This window comes from Cryptomeria japonica, chromosome 2 (assembly GCF_030272615.1).
Source record: "Cryptomeria japonica chromosome 2, Sugi_1.0, whole genome shotgun sequence".
Classification (NCBI taxonomy): domain Eukaryota; kingdom Viridiplantae; phylum Streptophyta; class Pinopsida; order Cupressales; family Cupressaceae; genus Cryptomeria; species Cryptomeria japonica.
Window position 1 is genome coordinate 568,559,516 of NC_081406.1, and position 23,240 is coordinate 568,582,755.

General features: G+C 36.7%; 1 protein-coding gene across 1 annotated transcript in view; it reads left to right on the top strand.

Moving 5' to 3' along the window:
- Nucleotides 1-19,463, top strand: part of LOC131043548 (protein FATTY ACID EXPORT 5) — a 54,855-nt gene extending 35,392 nt beyond the window's left edge. Inside the window, exons 2-3 of the mRNA XM_057976764.2 lie at nucleotides 4,999-5,086; nucleotides 19,156-19,463. Coding sequence (XP_057832747.1) covers nucleotides 4,999-5,086; nucleotides 19,156-19,228 — 161 coding nt within the window. The 3' untranslated portion in view covers nucleotides 19,229-19,463. The remainder of the gene's footprint in view (nucleotides 1-4,998; nucleotides 5,087-19,155) is intronic.
- The last annotated feature ends 3,777 nt before the right edge of the window (nucleotides 19,464-23,240 follow it).

Genomic DNA, 23,240 nt, shown 5'->3' on the forward strand with positions numbered 1-23,240 from the left:
ATATCGGAGAAGCTATGTCCCATCATGCTTGGAAATTAGCCATGGATGAAGAGTATGGGTCTATCATCAAGAATGATGTCTAGGACATTGTACCCAGACCCAAAGGTAAGTCTGTCGTTTCTTCTAAATGGTTGTTTAAGATTAAACATAATGCTGATGGTAGTATTGAAAAATATAAAGCTAGGTTTGTAGCACGTGGTTTTTCTCAAAAGGAAGGAATAGATTATGAAGAAACCTTTGCCCCTGTTGCTAGATATACCTCTATTAGGTCTATAATAGCTATTGCTGCAGCCAAAGGTTGGGAGTTGCATCAAATGGACGTTAAGACAGTCTTCCTTAATGGTGTCATTGAGGAGGAAGTGTATATTGAGCAACCAGAAGGTTATGTAATCCTTAAAAGAGATTCTCATGTTTGCAGGTTGAAGAAAGCCTTATATGGGCTCAAACAGGCTCCTCGCGCTTAGTATGAAAGAATTGATAAGTACTTACTAAGTTTAGGGTTTTCCAAGAATGATGTTGATGCTAACATTTACTTGAAAGTTTATAATGATGAGATGCTTATTTTAGTTTTGTATGTAGATGATTTATTTCTCATGGGTGAAAATAAATTAATAATGAGATGTAAAAAGGAATTAGCCTCAGAATTTGAAATGAAGGATTTAGGTCTAATGCATTACTTCCTAGGGTTAGAGGTATGGCAAAGAGCTAATGAAATCTTTCTAAGTCAGGGAAAATACACTATTGATATTTTGAAAAGATTTAGAATGATAGATTGTAAACCTATGCGTACTCCTATGGAATCTAACTTAAAGAAGTTAAGTGTTTCTGCAGCTAACTCTGATTTTGCAGATCCCTTTGAGTACAGGCAGTTGATTGGCTCCCTAATGTACCTAGTCAATACTAGGCCAGATATCTGTTATGCGGTTAATGCTCTCAGCTAGTTCATGAGCTCACCTAAACATGTTCACCTGGTTGCTGCCAAGCACATTCTAAGATACCTACGTGGCATGGTTGGTTATGGGCTGAAGTATTCACTTAATACCCCAATTCTCCTGAAAGGCTACTCAGATTCAGATTGGGCAGGAAGTGTCAAGGACAGGAAAAGCACTTCAGGCGTCTGCTTGAACTTGGACTTCGCAGTAATCTCTTGGGCATGCAGAAAGCAATCTTCGGTAGCATTAAGCACTGCAGAAGCTGAGTACATTGCTGCATCTGTTGCATCCAGAGAAGCAGTGTGGCTTCGTAAGCTCCTTGTTGGATTGTTTGGTCAAGCCAATGATCCCACCACCATTCATTGTGATAATCAAAGCTGTATAAAGATGTCAGTAAATCCTGTATTTCATGATCGGTCCAAACATGTGGAAACACACTATCATTACATTCGGGATATGGTGCAGAGAGGCACCATTCATCTAAAGTACATTAGCACAGATGAACAGATTGCTGACATCCTTACCAAACCTTTATCCAGAGTGTAGTTCGAGTACATCAGAGATAAACTTGGTGTCATGGAAAATGGAACCCTGATTGAGAGGGAGCTTCAATCTCAGTGACTATTTGTAGCACTTTGAATCATTCCTTGCTTCTGTGCAAGAATGAATAACATCCAATCTATGCTTGTGTGCTAGATGGATAATTGTAATAATGTAAAGACCCACTGGTGTATTACACTTCCTATGCTTGTGTGCTAGGTGGAAGATGTAATTCTATGCTTGTGTGCTAGATCCATTCTATGCTTGTGTGCTAGATGGAACTTAAAATGTTTAGATTATGTATTCTCCTCCTCCCTAGTTAAGAGGGAGTGTTGATTGTAACTAGGGGTATAGGGATTCGGATTGCCTTAAGGCAACATCCGAACCCCCTTTAGGACCGGGTCCTACCCTAAAATAACGTGACCCTATCCTAATTCACAATGCCATGCTAAATACACACCATCTAAACATTAGCGCCAAAAATAACAAGGAGGCCGACTTACAAGGAGGCGGACTTACAAAGAATAAAAGATGCATATAAGTAAATGACAATTTGCAAGTCAATCATAATCAAGTTCAATTACATCAAAAGGCAATTTAGCTCTGCTGTGCGAACTTAAGGAAGAGTGCGAACTTATTCAGCTTGGTGCGAAATTGTCCAAGGGGACATAGTAGATCTTGATGCAAGTCATTGAAGCATACCAGGACAGATCTGATATGTGAAGATTAGATTCAAGCTAAGTATTGTACTTATATTTCGAGGAGAATATATAATCTGACCTGTGGGTCTTTCATGCTGGGTTTTTCCTCCTTGGAGGTTTTCCCAGGGTATGCTTGTTTGTCTTCTGTTCTATTTCTGATTTATGTTGGCTTACTAAATACTGCAAATCAGATTACAATCTAGGGCACAATTTAATCTATGTTGGTTTCCTAAAATACTGCAAATCTGATTACAATCTAGGGCACAATTTAATCTATGTTGGTTTCCTAAAATACTGCAAATCTGATTACAATCTAGGGCACAATTTAATCTATGTTGGGTTACTAAAATACTGCAAATCTGAATACAAACTAGGGCATAATCAATTATATAAATCTGGCTAACATACTTAGGGTTTAAAATAACACAACATATCCTTCCAATAAGGGGTGGCAGACTTTTGCCAAAAGTCAGCCCCTTTGAAAATCGTATTTGTTTAATAATAAGTAAATTGGTTATGCAAGTCGGCATATATCAAATGTATAATGATATATAAAATCGGCTCTATAATTGTCTAAGGCCGATAGGCCAATTAGACAATTATATTGGCTACGTCGGCTATAGAAGAATTCCGACCATAGCTACAAACATCAACAATTTTATATTATGAAATCTTATAGATGATGCTTCAACCATTAGCAAAATGGTTTGTAAAGGCAATATTTAGATCCTTACATTTGGTACAAATAATTCAAAAAATTATTTTTTATCAATTGTACTTACTTGTCCATTGGTCAAGGCAATGGCCATTATTACAATCATCTTCATAACCCATTACAAGGGAGGGTTCCAAATAAAACCAAGGAATGTAAGAAACTTGCCCTCTAATTTAAAGTTTTCATACATATATATATAAAATTGAGTTAATGCTTATAAAAGAGCTATAGATTCATTTGGACTCGGCCATTATTTCACTCTCTTTACCCTATCATTGCTTTGTTCTAATGCATATTTAGACTCTTACATTTGGTACAAATAATTCAAAATATTAATGTTTATCAATTGTACTTACTTGTCCATTGGCCAAGGCAATGAGCATTATTACAATCATCTTCATAACCCATTACAAGGGAGGTTTCCAAATAAAACCAAGGAATATTAGAAACTTGCCCTCTAGTTTAAAGTTTTCCTATATATATAATTGAGTTAATGTATGTAAAAGAGTTATTGATTCATATGGACTTTGCCATTTCTTCACACTCTTATTCCAATTTACCCTATCATTGCTTTGTTCTAATCTATACCTTGTCCTGTTTTGTGGGGGCTATGGCCATTGGTTTTGCCTCTGGGGACAAAGGTTTGCAGCCAAAGGGTATATTGCAAGGTTGGTAACTGATGAAATTCATAGGGAAATGTTTATGGTAGCTAATAAAACTGTATTGAATTATCTGGAGAAAAAAAACAGACTGCATTGAATTTGAAATACCTTAAGAAAATCCCAAGTTAAGATGTTCTGATGAGTTTTAGAGAAGTCCAGTTTCTGCAGGAAGGATTTCACAAGCGCTTGGGTATTATCCTCAAAAATAAGGAGAGATATTTGTGGCATGTCCATTCATGGGAGATGAGTCACCATTGTAGCAGAGCTAAGGGAGGTAAGATTGAACTGGGGGAACCGCAAGAACTTGTTATGATTTGGAAGCTGTAATTAGTAGCTTATTATGTGGAAGGAAGCAGTTTTCCAAGTAAATATAACTACGTAGCCCAATTTAGGTTAGTCTATGAAGCTTTCATCTACCACATAGTAAGCAATGCTATGAGGCTTCATCTTCTTGTGCATATTCATTGGTAGATCTTCCCTCATTCCTTTGATAGTGACATACTATAGGAGGATACATGCATACCCACTCGTCTTGTTGGAACAAATAAACCAGAAGTGGTGAACTTCCTTAGAAAAGAAAGTGAGGGAACCCGTTGAATACTAGGATGACAGTAAGGAGGGAGATGATGGTGACTGCAGTGAAGAGTTTAGAGTCACCCATGTTGGTGCAAAAGCTGGAGAATTTGAAACAGAAGGATGCATTGCTGGTGGCATTAGCTGGGTTAAGGAGCCTTGCTGAACCCAAGAAGGTTTGCATAAATCTTTTACAGGCACATTTTAGATTTTCTTTCAAATAAATCTCATGCATTTTCCAAGTTTTGAAGACTAGCATGCTACAACTTTTTTTGTCACAATGACAATCAAGATTGAAATATGACATACATCTAATGGATTTATCAGCTATCTTGAAAAGATAACAATAGTACACATACAATCAACTTTTTGTGAAACTGTGGAAAACAAAAAAATAGATTATAGCTGATTATCTTTAATATATCAATGCCAAATTATCTTAATGATGAGCAGGATGCATAATGCATGTCTTTGAAATTCTTTTGTTGCCATTAATACCGATTTAAGACAACTATTCTGTTCTGTATTCCTTCTGGTCTTCTATCTAAGTGCTAGTTGAAGCAAATCAATCATTGTGTGGCTGTTCTTATAACTTCATTTTAGAATCTAAAAGAATGGAGTAATGAAAGGAATCCTTTTGGGGTCTGATTTCTTTGCCACATTGTAGCTTCTGCATAGAAATTTATTTTAAATGCAAGTGGCTATTTATAAAAAGGGAGATGGTATTGCTGTTTAAACATTTTTTTTTTGATGTTGGACAGGAGCATTGTTGAAATATCAAATGCCTGTACATTTTTTAATCATTTTAAACTCAAAGAAGTTGTTGAAATTGCATACATATTCAAATGGTCATACTAATTTGTACTATAATGCAGTATGCTCATTTGCTCTAACATGGGTGATGGGACAACGATATTTGGTGACTTCAAAGATAATGCCAGGTGGTGTGGTCGCTACTATTAGGTATAGATCTTCTTTTAATATGTCTATAATATAATTGCTTATTGTAGCCTGCTAATTGATCTTTAGAAGCTAATCAAGCTTCTGTATTGTTGGGACTATCAAACCAAAGAAAATGAAATCGGGTGTCAGTTTTTTCTGTTCTTTAGCCATTTTTAATCCATGACTTTTGTCTATTGCATATGCATTTTACATATAAATCAAGCCTTGTCGATTATTGATTGGTATAACATGGATTGATGAATTTATGGTGCCTATTTCACTTTTATGAAAAATTGATTGAGTTTAGTACACAGTAAGCTTACTGCATTTCAGTCCAATTCTTATGGTATACACATCCGTACTGCATCTTTACCTTGTACTTGGTTACCTGTACCTATAATTACTAATTTGCCAGTTTGAATTTTGTGTCTATTTTTAGTGCTTCCTGTTAATTTTGAAAGCTTTCTAAAGTTGGAAATGGTGAATGTATAATTTTGATGTGTTTATGTTATTATGATGTCTTAAAATACAGTTTTCTATATTTAGATTGAAATTCTGTACATTTGATTTCTCGATAGATATTTGCAATTTGCTGCACTGATGTACATGCTGACCAAAACTTTAATAATACTACAGCTTAGAATGACACATACACTGGAAACACACCTACACTCGAACCCTGGTAAATTTAGCATATGACAAAGTCTACTGCATACTTTTGTTTTCATATCTATTTAACCCTTCATCCATCTATCTGTATAGATAGATAGATAGGATGAATCAAAGTTTTGTTTCTGTGTGAATCTCAATGGCAAATGAGAAAGGAAGTGTATATAGATTACTGTATATATAGATCATGTCATTCTCTCGGGAAAATATGGTTAAATAACTAGTCCTTATTTCTAGGAGGACCAATCTTTCAATTGCTACAACAGAACGGAGGAATTCTGTTAAGTGTCATGTTTTGTTTGATGTCTCTGGAACTTGGATTTTTGGAGGATTATTGATCCATACAAACCAACATGCTATGAGTCAAGAAATCCCAAAATATCTTTCTTGTGTATAGTTGGTCATCAAATGCTGAAGGTATTTGGTTTGTACATCATCAACTTACGACCACAGTGGTTAAAGTAGGCCTTGTGTCCAACTCAAATGACCACAGGCATGTTAGATAGCTTGCAGAGTAGAAAGTTGCCATTCATCAGATCACAGATATCTGCTTGAGGTAATATTGCTATTTATTTATAAGGATATTTTCTTCTCTCATTTGAATTAATTCTTTTATAATTTCTGAACTTCTCTGTTCAGTGTTACTTTTGTGAATATGCTTGCCTTGCTAGAAAAGGAGTTATCCCAACATTATTCTCTTAAATTTGTTTAAGTGATGCAGGAGCATTCAAGGCTCTGGCAATCCTGCAAACCCAAAAATATATCTGATCAAATTTTCTTTTAACCTCTTTTGTGTGTTTCAAACTTAGCAGATACCTTTTGCTCTAGGTTGCTGGTTCGGGTTCGGGCACCGGTTCGAGTTTGAAGAACTGGTATGCCGGTACGGCAAAATTTTGAAAAGGGGTTTGGGTTCGTTAGTACAAAAACATGTAAATTATATATATATGCAGCCTATAAGCATGAATTAAGATTAGCATGTCACAGAGCATTATATAAACAACAAAACCAACATAAACTTGTAATCATAGCATCATGATCATACCATAACAGCATCATATACATTAACTTTAATATCAAAAAAATAAAATATTCAAGTATCATTGTTTCAACTTTCAACAATTTAAAGTTTGATCATCAAATGGATTCTCTAATTCGTCATCCTCATTCTCCTCCTCCTCATCATTGACATTGACATTAGATGAATCAATGCTAATGCCAATGACATTTGCACTTGCACTTTAAGTTTGCTTGCTATCTGAGTCATCAAATGCAACAAGCTGAGAAGTGAATTTATCCAAATCAGTATGTTTTGGCTCCATATCTCACATCTTCGTTTCCCCTTGCTTGTAGTCATGTTGCTTGTGTGAAATAAGCCAAGTTAATGTTTTAAAACTCACTTTTAGGGTCATTTTAATTTTTTATGTGGTGGAATTCAAAAAACATTAAATTTTGCGAAAAAAAATCCATTTTTGGGCTGTCAGACCCCTGGGTTCGACTTGGGTCCTCTTGGGTTCGCCCTGGTTCGAACCAGGCCTGTGAGCCACGAACCCTGTTCGAACCACAGGCGAACCAGACCCGAACCCTGAACCAGGACCGTACCGGACCAGTACTAGGGGTCTAGGGGGCCAAACCTGGTAACTCAGCTTTTGCTTGAATAAACTGATTTGACTGATGGTGGATGTGAGGGCAGATTTAAATTCCTGATTGGGTGCTACTGGGACCCATTCCTTTCCAGCGCTTCCCTTGTCTTTTGTGGCTAAGGCTGTAGATTTTGTGCGGCCCATACTTCCTTGTCTCATTTGATTGTCTAAGTCTAAGATGGGATCCCATTTGATACTTTCCAACTTGGTAAGACTGGCATGGAGATGGTAACTGGCTCCTTGACCTCACGGGTCCTATGACCACATGAAAGCCCCTCGTCACCACTGGAAACCCTCTCCAATGCTCTTGCCAAGATGGAATTGATTAACATCACTCTAAACTACTTATTGGATACACAGCAGTAATCCTAATGAATTTATACAGTACATATTCTCAGTCATGCTAACCCAGTCATATTCAAACAGTAATATATAATCTCAGAACTGATACATTTTAAATAATTATATACATGAACATTTCCGGTTTCCTTAATATTTAATTACTGTTCCTACAGTAATAATTAATACAGTAATTTGAAGAAGTTGCTGTGTTATTGGCTGAACCAGGGACGCAATCCTTATCTGTCCGTGGTAGAGCAGAAAACAATTTGGATGTGTTTCTGAATTCGATACCTTGCTGGCAATAGTTTCTCCTTTCTTTCCACGTTCTCCTATATCCCTTCACTTCTACGTTATGTCTCCCCTTTATTGTGGAGGAAGACACATGATAGTTAGGAGAGACGTTACTTATAATTGAGTCACGTACTCCCACTTGGAATGATAACTCTATTATAGCAATGGTGTCCTTTAAATAAACTTTTGATTAACAGCTAACATAATTATAATGAATATGCATTCATTTATTATATATACTGTTTAAAACATAATAAACACTTAATGTTGATCTTTAATAAAATAGATGAGCCATATATATATATATATATATATATATATTACAATATTTGATTAGCATGATTAAATGCTGATTACATAATTATGATTATAAAAAGGGGGATTAATGCTGGCACATGACACAAACTTTGAAAACTTAGTAAGACCTCAAAACAACTACAATAAACATGTTTGCATTCTAGTAGGATGAAAGAAAAAAATATATTTTATCACTGCAAAATTTTCAAGTAAGAAACTTCAAAGAATATATCATCCAAATAAAAATCTAATAATTGATAAAAGTGAAACCATTTCTCATAATAGGTAGAGTCAAATGGGCATGAATTATTCATTTTCAAAGATTCAAAGTACAAAATTAAGTCACATTCAAAAGCTTTTCTATTGAACCAAACCTTCAAATTTAGTCAAAGTACTGACTCATATAAAGTAGAAGTAGAAGATAGACACAAAACACATTTTAGGATAGATATGCATAATATCAAAATAAACATACAAAACCACAATGACGAAGATTGGACATCTTGGTGCAATACTGGGTTACATATAAACATCAGGATACTTTTATGCAGCCAAGGGTTTTTGTACTACAACTTGAGGGAACAATAAAATGTTATGGAGACAAGATGATCTACACATAACATTACTTCTTCATTTCAAGTACTCAGACTATGTGAAAAAATGATACTATCTCATTGTCATCAAGCAAAGCAATAATATGATAGAGGTTAAATTATCATGAAATTCAAGCTATTTAGCCATGAATATGGATTATTTCCAAGGTTACCGGGAGACGGGGGGTACTTGGAGACAGCAATTTAAAAAAAATATAATTTAATAATTCTCAGAAATATCATTACATAGAACATTGGAAACAAGAACAAGTGGTAGAGTTTTAACAAATTAACATTAACTTTCAAGTCTATATACACAAATGTCAAATGTAATTGTGTCAAAGAGTTTAAAACTCACACTACATACATATTTCATATTAGATTATCATTACATATTGAAATCCAAAAATATTGATAGTTTGATGTTGATACTCAAATGAAAAACAAAAATCAGAAATCAATCATCTACCCTGCTACGTTTGGATCATCCATATGAATATCAAGGTCCTCAACTAGGACGGACACCAAATACTCACCACTCTTTAACTCAGGTTCCTTTGATGGTAGTACAATTGGGGGCAATTCATTAAGGCCATTTGGTTCAACCGCTTCATCCCCCGTGGCTACAACTTCTCCATCAGGTGCAATTTGGACCCATTTTGCTGAAGGACTCTCCATGTTGGAAATTTGAGTTATGTTGTCATTGATGTCAAACTTGATGGTCTAGATGTGGTCTGGTCTGGATATAGTCTTGTATGTTGTCATTGATGTCAAACTTGTTGGTCCGAATGTGGTCTGGTCCAGATATAGTCTTGTGCTGTGCAAACTGCAGTTAGTGATAGGTGAGTTGTTCAAATGTTGTCATGTAAGTATATGAAGGTTTCTCTATTTTGTACTATTGATTAAGGGTGTCAGAAATTGGTGTTGTTGTTGAGTTTGATTGGTACCTCAATTGAAGTTTGTTGTGGCAGATGCTCAGAGATGTATGATATCGATATGTGCTGCTTGGTGTTGCTGTTTCGTTTGATTGGTATCTTAGTTGAAGTTGTGCTGTCATTGATGTTACAATAAATTGTAGCAGATGTTCAATGGTATTGAGTGTTTAGATATTTTCTATTACCTAGTGAAGGTCTTGTGCTTACACGAGGAGTTTCGGAAAATCAGTGTAGCAGAAGTTTCTATATGTAGGAAAGAGTATTCTATGCCCCAACGAAAGAATGTTTTGATCTAGATTGTGAAGAGTATGGTGTGCATACTAAAATATAATGTCAATGTTTAGTGAATAGTGTACTATTAGGTTTGTAGGTCCTCTGGTTGCTCAAATGATGAGATTAGTTGTTGTTTTCTGACAGTGAGAGTGTCTGTCAGACTTGTGACCTTTTCACACATCGCCCCATTGCAAATGGGGACCCCCTTCTTTTTAGGCCCCTTCGGTCTTTTGGCTTTGTTTTTTTGGTCTTTTTGCAATAGTCTCTCCAGTCTCTTTGCTTTGCAGGTGTTTGGGGGATTGAATTGATTGTCTGCTTTTCGTTTGAATGAATTTGATGAAGTCTAGGGCTTGTTCTGTCAATTTTAGGGTTTCTGCCTTTAGTCCTAGATTTTAGGGGCTTTTGTTAGGATTTTGGAGACATTGAACATATCACTGGAATCAAGACCCCTCAAGAAACTTCCCAGTTAAATTTGAGCGAAAACGAAGCAACTTTCCTATTTTTTAGGGATTTTACTGAGTCCCAGAATGTCTTCATTTGGCCAAAAATCAAACCTACTATTTTTAGTAAGTTTCTATTTATAGTAAGTCATCTTTCGTCCTGTCTTGGGGTCTAACACTGACGTTTTGAAAAGTTTTTTATTTTTGGAAAGTTTGTTTTGATAGAACCATTCAGGCAAACGATGAAGATCAAGCATTCATGAATATTTCCAATTCCGGAAAGTCAAAAAGCAGACAGGATCAATCAAAAAATGGCTAAGTGTTGGCATCAAGTCCTGAAGTGGAAAGCTCAAAGAATCAACTAAGTCTGGAAAGCAACGTGAAAATCCTTCAACAAATCAATTTGACATCCAAGTGAAGGAGTCTGGCATCAAGGAAGGAAGAAATGATGAATTTCCTTCCCTTAGGCAATCCAACGCCCAACTAAGGATGAAGGCGCCAAAATGCTCACACCATGGAATTCAAGTAAAATTGTAAATTCCTCCTTCATGAAGAATTAGCGCCCAAGGAGAAGTCATGGCGCCAAACTAAGGGCCTCAAGGAAAATGAACAAGGCATGAAATTCCACAATCAAGTCAAAATTCCGCCCTAGGAGTTGGAAGGGGGCCAAAGTCAAGAGTTCATGGAGAACGTGGAAAATCAAGATTTCCTTGCCTTAGTAAAAATAGTGCCCAAGGAGTACACATGGTGCCAAATAGAAGGAGCCATGGAATTCATGGAAAATAGTGAATTCCTCCCTCATAAAGAAATTGCGCCTATGCCAGGTGAATGCTCCAAACAAGGGTGTCCATGGAAAGCATCAAAAAAGTAAAAAATCCTTGCCTTCAGGAGATTTGCGCCTAGGCAGGATGGAAGAGCGCTAGGGAAGAGAAGTCATGGAGAAGCCAAATAATGATGAATTCTTCCTTCATGAAGAAATAGCGCCTAAAGATGATGAAGGGCGCCAAAGTGGGGTTGCATGGAAAATGAACACTTGATAAAATTCCTCCTCCAATTGAAGAATACGCCCTGGCCAAGGAAAAGATGACGAAACGACTGTCAAAGAAAATCAAAGGAATGAAGAAATTCCATGGCAGAATGAATTCCACGCCTAAGTGGGAAAACTCAAAAAATTGTCCAAGGCATGAAAATCGAAGGGGTCAAGGAGGAATGAAAGGTAGAAATCCCCTCGGGAATATTTTTAGACACCAAATCTTGTCTAAATTTCAATTTTTTTGTAGATTTGGATTCGTAGGAGAATTTTCTCTCTCCTTGACCAAAACCCTAATTTTGTGGAAGATCCCTAAAAAACAAGAGATGGTGGAAAATCATCAAAAATCTCCTCCAGAGCAAGGAAAGTTCGAAAAAATTCAAGAACATTCTTCCTAAATCAAATTTTCTCTCCAACAATTCTAGATGTGCGGGAGCGGATATACGACGACGGGGTCCACTTGCATGATGAGGATCTATTGAACCATGGCAGTATGGTGTCGCATTCATTGCCAGAATATTTGATCAAATGGCAACCCGGTCATTGCATGTTGAATTATGGCAGATTCTTTTTGCGTACAACTGTCGCATGTGGAAATGATGGAGCATTTATGACATAATGGGGTGATTTTTGCATGGATGAATATTCAATGCATGTTGAGCGAATTTGAAAGAAGTGGTGCATTTAATGCACAATGGACGCCATTTTTGGCAGGAATGTAATTAATTGTATAAGGGCATGATAGGTTATTAATTGCTGATTCCCACCTTGTTGCATCTTGAGTGGAGAATCTTTTGGGGAAACCCTAATTAGGGTTTTGCATGTAGCCAAGGCATGAAGCCTATATAAAGGGGTGACCCCCTCATTTGTAAAGAGGAGGGAGATTTGTATGTAATTGTTGTGATAAGTTTTGAGATAATAACAGTGAAACATTGTTCCCTGATGGTGTCCACTTAAGTTATTTTTTTTCAAGACTTGCATGGTTTCACCTTCCTCACTTAGAGTAGAATTTTATTTTCTCAGTTGTTAGATAAAGTGCTTTGATTTCAATGGAAAATGTAAGGGTGTCTGATGAATTTCCATGGTTCATACTTTTTGCATCTTGCTGATTGTAAGTTGCAATGTAAAGTTAGCCTGAGCCATTAAACTTGTGCTCAGTTTGATTGTGGATAGTCGTTTGGATTGCGCCGTTTTGGGTATTCAAATGCACTTTCTTGATTTGAAAATCCTTCAACATCCTCAGAAGATTGCACCGGTTCTTGCGGAGTTGTAGTTAATCTTGGCGAAGCAGAGCTTGGTTTATTTGGAATTTGTCCACCAAAGCATTAACTGTTGATATCATTGCCCTTAGGAGTAGATTTAGATCCTTCTAAGCCCTTTTCCTCTTTATTTTCAGTTCATTTTAGTCCGTTTGAAGCAAAAGCATCATAGAATTTCTATATTTGATGATGAAGTTCCACGCCACAGCAAAGAAGTGAAAGAATGATCCAAACGTAAGGCCCCTTGGATTACCAACAATCACATCGGCCAACTGAGTCACGTCCGTAGCATAAAGGAACCTTGGAGTCGATTGTTTGAACTTCTTGCAATCTTAGCATGCAATCGCACTTTGATCAAGAGAGAGTGAAGTGAGCCTTGGACAACTTTATTCTGTATTCGACGTAGTCATAAAAAACATGTCAACAAGACTGGTTCAAAATTTGCTTGGTGGCTTATAAATATGTGAACTCAAGTATTGCAGTTTGGAGGACATGCTTATTTGGTTTGTGCAATGTTCCAATTCGAATCTTTGGTGTTGTTTTTGTTCTGCATGTGAGTTATGTTGGTTTGTGCTTGGTATGGTAAGCTGTGCTGGGTCTCAGTGTGCCTGGATGGATTATCTTATTTGGATCATGCTTTTTTTGGTTCAGATATGCATTGGAGGTTGAGTTGGAATAGTTTTTTGGGTCTCATCGTGGTGTGTGGAGATTCGCATTAGGTAATTTGTATTGTAAGATGCTTTTGGGCTGTCTGGTTGCTGAGTTTTATTGTTTATCTACACGTTTCATTTGGAACCGACTTTGGAAGATATGTTAGGGTATGTGGTTCATTGGAATCTACTTAGAGGGATGCATGTTGCTGTTTTTGGGTCCCCTCTTTCTCCTACAGTGGACCGCATTGGATTTTATTGGTTTGGATGGTTTAGTTTATGTAGTTTTATATACTCTATTTTGGGCCGACCTAGTTGAGAGTTTTAATGAATATCTTTGTATATAAGGATCAATAAATTAGTGTGTTGATATGTACAGATGTATGGGATGTGTTTGAAATGATGCGATGTGGATATGAATGATATGTAGACAGATTTGATGGAAAAGGTGTGCAACAGTCAGTTGAGAAGAGCTTTGATAGTGTTCGGTAATAGAGTTTGAGGTCAGATGTATTTGCCATGATATTGGACACTTGACACAAAGGTTCAAGGTCAATTTCATGATTAAGAGATCTTATTCATTTTCAGTTCAGCTATTCTTGCCGGAAGATAATGTATCTCTCTTGGAAGCTCTTTGTATCTTGCCCCGAAGTAGTGAGTTTCAGTTGTGCAAGTCCTTTGTATCTTGCCCTAAGGTTTTGCACCTTGGCTATGAAGTTCGGAGCAGTGAGCTCCCTAGTCTGTGGCTTAATTATTGTAATCATTTCATTTCCATATTGAAAGTGTGATTTTCATTGTGGTTTTTCCCTTCTTGGGTTTTCCATGTAAATCTAGTGTTCATAAGTTGAGTGTGTTTTGTGCTTTCATGATTTCATTAAAGAAATATGTTAGTAGTGGTTTGAAGTTTAATAGATCAGAAATTAAGTTGTGTTAGAGATATGGATTGATTCAACCCCCCCCAAATCCTATTGTGTGTTCAACACATGTACCCAAGATCAACATGAGAGAGAAGACGAAGTGAGCTATGAATGTAGACCAAGTTCTTTGCTTTCTTTGACCCTAATTGGTTCCTCTTTTGTGAACGAATAAAACAATAAGTGCTCCAATTCCTCTCACAAGATGAAGAGCTACCTACTTGTGAGAGAAATCTGATTGCAAGTGATTGCAATTCAGGGGCTTCACCTCCATGGTTCCACCACCACTCTAAAGGGTTTTTCTTTGCTTGCATATCATATAAAGCTCCCATTGAAGCAAAATCATCTTGCCCACGTGAAAACTTAGTCCATCGACTCCTTATAATTGAGGAATCCTCACCTTGACCGTAAATCTTTTTTACTGCAGCCCCAAATTCTTTCATTACCTCTCTATCCTCACGTGGATCCCATCCTGTTGGTCTCTACCATATTATGCCATTTAGGATTTAAGGCATGGACAACATAATGAAGACACAACCTTATCTACTTGCCATTCCTTTCTTCCTCCATTAATCCTTCTTTGATTCCCATGCTTCATTCCTTTTTTCCCTCCTCATCCCCTTTCAAATGATCTCTTCTCCTTATATCTCATTTTTTGAGAGTCACAACTCTTCAGTCCAAGCCTTTTGACCGTTCATTAACTTAATTACATTTTGATTTTAATTATATTATATTATATTTTTATTATTTTATGTTTTAATTTATTATTAAATCCTATCTCAAAATGGGGACATTACACCATCATACTTGCTGCTTTACAAATAGGGGCAGCATCAGTAACAACTTGGACTACTTGTGATGCCCCCATCTCAATGCTGTTGCATAGCTGGTTATAAAGAAAATCGGCATTATTTTCTTGCTCTGAACAGTCTGTTGCCTTCAAAAAATAGGGCCCTTTGTTACATGTCACCGTGACATTAAATAGTGGACAATTTCTAGCATTTGTCCACCCATCCATCACTATACTGCAACCTTTTGTAGACCACACTCTTTTCTTTGGTACAATTTGTTGTTCTAATTGAATATATTTTTTTGTCAATTAGAGTTGTATCAAGCTTTTCAAATCCAGGTGGTTTATACCTAGCTGGTCCATTATTGATAGCTTGGACCATCTCTCCATAGAAAGGTGAGCAGCATAAAATAGTATTCCATTTGCATAAAAGAAGCATGCAATTGCTGCATCAACTGTTGAGACATGGACCAACTAGGACTCGAACCTAGGACCTTCCATACGTTGCTGGAGTGCTCTACCACTGAGCTACTGGCCCCTCTTGGACCAGTCCATCGTCGGTCCGGTTGTGGCTTATTTCCAACACCAACACCCCCCCTTAAGCCACACCTCTTGTGTGCTTGGGGCTCCTAGCCTGGACCTGGCTTTGATACCATGTTGAGACATGGACCAGCTAGGACTCGAACCTCTTGGACCAGTCCATCGTCGGTCCGGTTGTGGCTTATTTCCAACACCAACACCCCCCCTTAAGCCACACCTCTTGTGTGCTTGGGGCTCCTAGCCTGGACCTGGCTTTGATACCATGTTGAGACATGGACCAGCTAGGACTCGAACCTAGGACCTTTCATACGTTGCTGGAGTGCTCTACCACTGAGCTACTGGCCCCTCTTGGACCAGTCCATCGTCGGTCCGGGTGTGGCTTATTTCCAACACCAACATCAACTGCTTCTCAACTTTGCACATCAAATAGCCTTTCGATGGGGTTTAAGCTGCTAGTATGTGGTCTCTTGTGAGATTGTTGTGCTGCTACAACACTAGAACACACATCTTCCTCCGCCTCTCTAGTTGCCCCTGTGGTTGAAGCATGAGAAGAGTTCATATTATAAACTTTCCCATCAGCCCCTTTTTGATCCCTCACAACCTTATATCATTCTGACCCATTTGTACAACCTTCAACACTATTTCCTAGTAGGTGAAGGAAATGAGCCCTCACCCTTGTGTAGGTACCTCTCCATGCCAATGGACAAAATTTACATTTAATAGTGGCTGTTCCACCCAATCCTTTTGACCTTGGATCATGGTCAACATACTTACACAAGGGGTACAAGCCTTGTTTTCCTCTACCTGACATTCTGGAATATGCGAAAAAAATAAATAAATTCAAAACATATTACCAGCAGGTTGCATATTTTTGTTGCACTAATTGTTTTACTTTTCAATGTAAACCTTGTTTTCATGCTAAGAACAAATTGGTGGGAATGAAAGTAATACCCAGTGAATTCAAAATTGATGGAATATGGACTTGGTTCTATAGCAAGATAGATTTTTGATAGTTTGTTAATTTACAGTATGATTAATTTTATGGAATATTATAGTTTTATGATTTTCTTTTTATTTATCATTTATAATTTATGATTTTATGATATCTCATTTTTTATTAATTTACAGTTTACTGTTTTATGGACTATTGCAATACATTCAAAATGAAACGTTTCTGGAAAGTTTGAAAATTGAAAGTGAAACTAATTAATTATAATTTTAAAATGAACTATTAACTATAAACAGATTTAATTAATAAACATGTGAACCTTATAAACAGATGTATGCTTAATAGCTTATAGTTTATACAAATGTAATTAAATTTTGATTTTAATTTAAAAAATAATAATTTATAAACAATAACATACAAACCTAGATAATATGGTGTGCAGAAGTCTATTCCTCACCAGTTTGCAGAAGTCGAAACTATCGAGTATCCACTCGCTAGTCAATTCCAGTCTCACTGTTTTACTTTCAGTCTCAGCAATTTCATGTTGGGAAAAATGATTTAGATTTTACAATTTTTCGTTGGGCATTTTAAGTCAACAGAATATATCCATGGGTTTTAGGTTTTTGTTAGGCATTTTTAAGTTGCGTTGGGTGTTTTAATAAAGAAGACGACATTTTTAACCCTTTTTCTAGTAAGAGACTCCACTTTTGTCGAATCGGAAATACAGGAGACATGAGGAAACTCTCTCCCACGCACTTGCCTCTAAATGATGCTTCCAAAAACATCTTGGAGATGGGAGACAGGTCTTGGTCCTGGAGATGCATCCCAGGGGTCAAGAGACGCGTCTCTCAATAAGCCTGATTATTTCTTTCTAGTGAACTAATTTACAAGGTTATCACTGTAGAAAAAGAAAGACCATTAAATGTTGTTTGGACTAAACCCTGCTGCAAGCTGCAATATTTTTTTGACAAACATAAAATGAACTCAAATGCATTGAAAAGGGACTGTTTTTCCGATTTAAGGTGACTTGAGGAGTGGGGGCCCACCAAAAAGAAATAAAATAACTTTTTTTTTTCATCATTTGAGTGTTTTTTTGTTTTAAACAAGTGCTGGAAAAAGGGGGCTGGCTGGCCGGGTTGTCCCAGGGACGGCTAGCCGTCCCCTTTGAAAGTCCTCGACATCCCGCATTTCCAGGGTGTTTCCTGAGATCTGCTGAATTTTGGGGATGGCTAGGGGATGTCCCCGATGTGTCCCCTTGTCCCCGAAACGTCCCAGAAACGGGGACACATCAAAAAGGGCGAGGACACATCCCTGGGTAATACAGGGAGACACAAGTTGGAATGCATAAAGAATAATTTATTCACTTTCTTTGTTGCTCAGTGGAAAGGATTATGTAGTACTCTAGATCTGCTCAACTGGAGGGGAAGTACCATGTAGGGGCAAAGTTTGTAAATTTTTTTAATTTAATTTTAGGTTTTATAAGACCGTGAGTGTTGACAATCTATCCCATTTGTTGGATGCAAAAGTTGACATTAGGTCCCATGTGGCAATCAGGTGTTGTGTTTTCAAAAAGGGCTGGGGGTTGGGTGTGGGTCTTTCTAGGGAATCGAGTGTCATGCATTTTGTAAAAAAATGTTTGTTTTGGAAACCATAACATTTTTCGATTTGTTGCAAATTACAGACATTGAGGCAGTAACAATTCAACTACATAACTCACTAATTGACTTGTAATTTCTCAACACTTATATAGGACTTAAGTTGATTTCATCAAGCACATCTTATTGACATTGAAATGTATCAACTTTTCATAAATCAGTTAAGGGTGTGTTTTTTTCATTGCAATCTCCTAAGAAAGCTAGTTGGGCCTTTGAGAAGTAGTGTTTTGTCATTTAAATACCTAAAACATGACTAGCAATCACTACCACTGATTGCGATCCTTTTAAAAGTCTCAAGTATTTTGCTATAATTGAGGTCCATATGCTGTGTTTCCTAAAAGCTGTTGTGACATAATTGTATGCATTTATGGAAATAAATTTACTGTCTCATAGTTTTTTTGTCGTCTGTGTTCTTTTGATATCGATAGCTTTCCTCGCCTACATTTTTTTCTGGTTTTTATTTCATGCTATATTTGTCTGGATTTGTTTTGTTTGAGTGTCAGAGTAATCGACATTATTTTCAAGGCCAAGTTAAGTAACATGTACTATTTTCTATGACAAGATTGTAGTATAAGATGATGCATGAAATAGTTCTCCATTAGATATTTATTAGCTATATCTTAATAAATATGTTGTTGATGTGGCATTCACAGGTCTTAATAATAATCATTAATTTCTCTCAGCCCTAAATTGTTCTAGTATTTCTGAAAGACAAAACCTGAGAATCCTTTTTTGTTTAAACTGAATTTTAAAGACGTGTACAACTAAAATATATATTATTACTGAAAATGTATTGAATTGAAGAATTTCTTTTTCTTTGCAGTGCCATAATGACGTTCTTCTACCTATATAAGATCATTAGAGGAGGAAATCATATAGCACCAAGGAAGGATTGATGAGAAACATGTAAAAGAGGATGGATCTACAATGAAAGGGTTGTAAAATTAGACTAATGGAGTTCATTATTAAATTCACATGTTTTCCAGGGTTTTCTAGGGAATCTTTGTTGTTGATCTTATAACAGAGGAACAATTACTTTTTCCAATACAATGGATTGTATGATGGTAGAAATTTGCAATAGTTTTTAAAATGAATTTCTTTAGTGGAAGATAACCAAATAGTTTTTTGCCATCCAATTTCATTATTATCATAACAAAGACACGTTTGTTTGGTTAATGAATTCATTTCGTTTCTTTGTAAACAGCACTTTTAAGAGTCGAAAGTAAGATTGTTTTAAAACGTCAAAAAGACGCTTTCATGTATTTACAAACACAGTCCATTTCAAAATCTTCAATTACATTAATAACTGTGTCTGTTTGCTATTTCATAACCTCCCTTGTACTAGGGGAGCACTTTCGTATGTTTGACCCTTGAGCAATTTGAGTGCCATATTTTTCAAATAGAAGGTTTTTAATTCATAACAGCCCTTTAATATCAATTCTTGGCATACATCTCTTTAAAGATCTTTGAAAATGGTGTTAATGAGAAACTTTAAAATTATGGAAGGGGGGAGAAAGGTCTTTCTAAATACGCCTCTCTATTGTACATCAGATTGAAGGATCCGAGATTGAATAGGGTAGGGTCTAGCACTGTTTAGGCAGGATCCCTGAGTACTCTTCTGTGCTTGGTAGCTTAGCTGCAATTGTGTTGGTTCTTGCTTGGCTCTAGTTGTGTTTTCCTCACATCTATGAAATTGTTGAGTATGCTTTGAGCTGTTTTATTTGCTGTTGCTGTACAGGATTTATGGTCCATTCAAAACCAATTTATCTTAATAAAAAATATTGTCATTTAAAATTATTTTTAATTTTTTAAGTTCACATTACTAAAAACCAAATACTTTTTAAAGTAGATTAGTAGCAATGAAAAACAAAAAGAACAAAACATTCAACACCATTGCACATGAAGATACCAGATTCACGTGGAAAAATTAACAAGGAAAAAACCACGGTGAGCAAGCTACTTGGATCTATTGTCCAAATCCAGCCTCACAATAATATAAATAGAGTACAACTTTGTTTTAGAGCTACAACCCAAGGAAGCTACAAATTTCCAAATAATAGTTTTATGGCTTCAACTAAAGGAAGTTCGCTACTCCTTGATGATCACAACACTTGCAAAAGGAGGCTTCAACCTCAAATTAGTGTGAATAATTGATGAATTCCCCTTGCAACACTTCTGCACCACCAACTGTTTTCGACTCATTGCCTCTAGCACACTTTCAGGCTTTATTCAAGAAGATTACTTTTGGCTCATTACCTTTGGTATAGATTAAGCTCTTCTTCACCACACATTGTACTTTGCACACCAACCACACTTTTTGCAATGATTTGATCTTCCATTTATATCTTCTGCAAGCATCAACAAACTTTTCAAGTTGGCCAAGCTGAAGCATGTGAACACGAAACATGCATCGGCCAAAGAGGTCGGCCCCGAAAACATTCGCGGAGCAAAGAGAACAATTATGGTTTGATCCAAAGGATGACCAGAACCTAATTTAAGTTAGAACGCATCTTCATACTTTTAAGAACATCAAAATAATGGGGCACACACTCCAAGTCAGCCAAGATGAAACATGCACCTCCCAAGGAGGTTGGCCCCAAACACTTTGGCGGTGGAAGGAAAGTAAATGCGGACCAAGCCAAGAGATGGATTGGATCCAAAACACCTTACCACACATCTCCATGTTGGCACAAACCACAAAGCATTGGTGCAATTTTCCTAGGTCAACTAGACAACCATTTAACCTTCCAAACATCTATTCTAGTCACCAAACAATTCTAGAAAGATCAGGAACCACAATGCAGAGATCATGAAAACATCATGTGACATACACCATCATTCTTGTACCATTCTCTCACATTAATACATTCCATTGAGCTAGTGCAAACAAATAGATATTGAGATTAATCATCATATGCATCCCAGACAACACAAGCTTGAGATACAACAATTAGGTTCATACTTGCGGCACACCTGAATACCTGAAACTTGAAGAGAAGTAATATACAAACAATATGAGGAAGTTCTCCAAACTACAAGAGCCAAATGTGAAATGTAGAGAAGTGCAAAGCATTCCTTTGACCTATATTGATAATTAGTAACACGTCTTAATTCTGCATGCATTGGGAATAACTATATTGACCTTTGTGTCCTAAAATTAGAGGCATATAGACTAAACATCCTCCTTTGTCTTACTTCCAAACCACATGATTGTATCTTCAACTGCAAAGGAATATGGTACATTCTACTTAGCCAGACAAATCAATAATGGCAAAACATACTTGAACTGTCTTTTTTGCAACAATCTATCAATCAAGAACATTTTGACATTCAACCATGACTATTAGAAGCATCACATTTTGACATCCAACCATGACCTTTCAAATCAACATACATTTGACTTTCACCATGAATATTAGAAGCATATAAACATAGGTTGAACATATTATCAACAATCTCCCCTTTGTTACCCCATAAAGATGCATAAAATAAATCAGATATAGTGACAAAAGCCCACGACCTTCCAACACCAAGAGAACTTATCCATGGTTATTGGCTTCGTAAGAGAATGTGCAACACTATTCAAAGTTTCAACTTTATCAATCAAGACTTGTCCACTCTCAACCTTCTCTCACACAAAATGATACTGAACATCAACATGTTGAGTATGAGCATGATACATAGGATTTTTGGCCAAACATATGACACAAACATATGACACTCTAACTATCACATCCAATTCTCATCATTCCTGCTAATTGTGTGGAAGTATTTCTATAGCCTCCCGGGTGTCCAAACGTACAATCAAAACCAATACCATTGCCAAGTCTCAGTAACCAAACCACCTCCTTAGAGGCATGTGTAGTAGCCATATACTTTGTTTCAATGGTGGACAATGCAATTGTAGGTTGTCTTTTACTCATCCAATTCATTGTAGCTCTAAGCAAAGTAAACACAACCACTAGTGGACCTTTGACTATTCAAGACACCTGCCCAATTTGCGTCAACAACACCCTATATGTCCAATGATGTGTCCACATCATTAGTACCATGATAAACAAAATAGTAATTAGAAGTGCATCACAAGTATTTTAATACCCTTTTAACGAAAGTCTAATGCTCTTTACTTGGGTTAGGCATAAGTTTGCTTAGAACTCCCACTGCTTGGGCTATATATAGTCTAGTACAAACCATTGCATACATTGAAGTACCTGCTAAAGACACTAGCATAAGGAACATTAGACATCCCTTCAATATCATCATCAAATTGGGACACATTTCTAAACTCAACTTAGTACCAATTGGAAATGGAATATTTACTGGCTTAGAGTCCTACATTTTAAATTTCTACAAAATGGTGTCAACATACTTACTTTGACTTAACCAAATCTTTCTGTGAATCCGATCCCTACTGATTTCTATCCCAAGAATATATCTAGTAGCCTCCAAATCCTTCATATCAAATGTGCTAGAAGGCTAAGTTTTGAGCTCTCTAATCATTGCCTTGCTATCACAAATAAACATTGATAAGTAGGAGGTATTTTCCACAGCATGTCAAACTATGATATTTCTATCAGGGTTCAACTGTGTAGTTTTTGAGTCAAACTCATTGACCCATGTTTCATGAGTAATGGTTCACAAGAACCCAACTCTCATGAGAATGAATAGTCCACTTAGCACTCATTGCATCTAGGTGATGCTCACAAGGGTGAAGCATTGGGCCTTCCTGGGAGGTCACCCATCCTAGTACTACTCCAACTCAAGCGCACTTAACCACGAAGTTCCCTCCAAGGTTAAACCCACCCCATTTGCAAAACCTTCAATAAGTGTTGTACCCTATGAACCATTCATTATAGAGCCCCTTTAACTCATCAATTGATAAGTAGGAGGTATTTTCCACAACAAGTC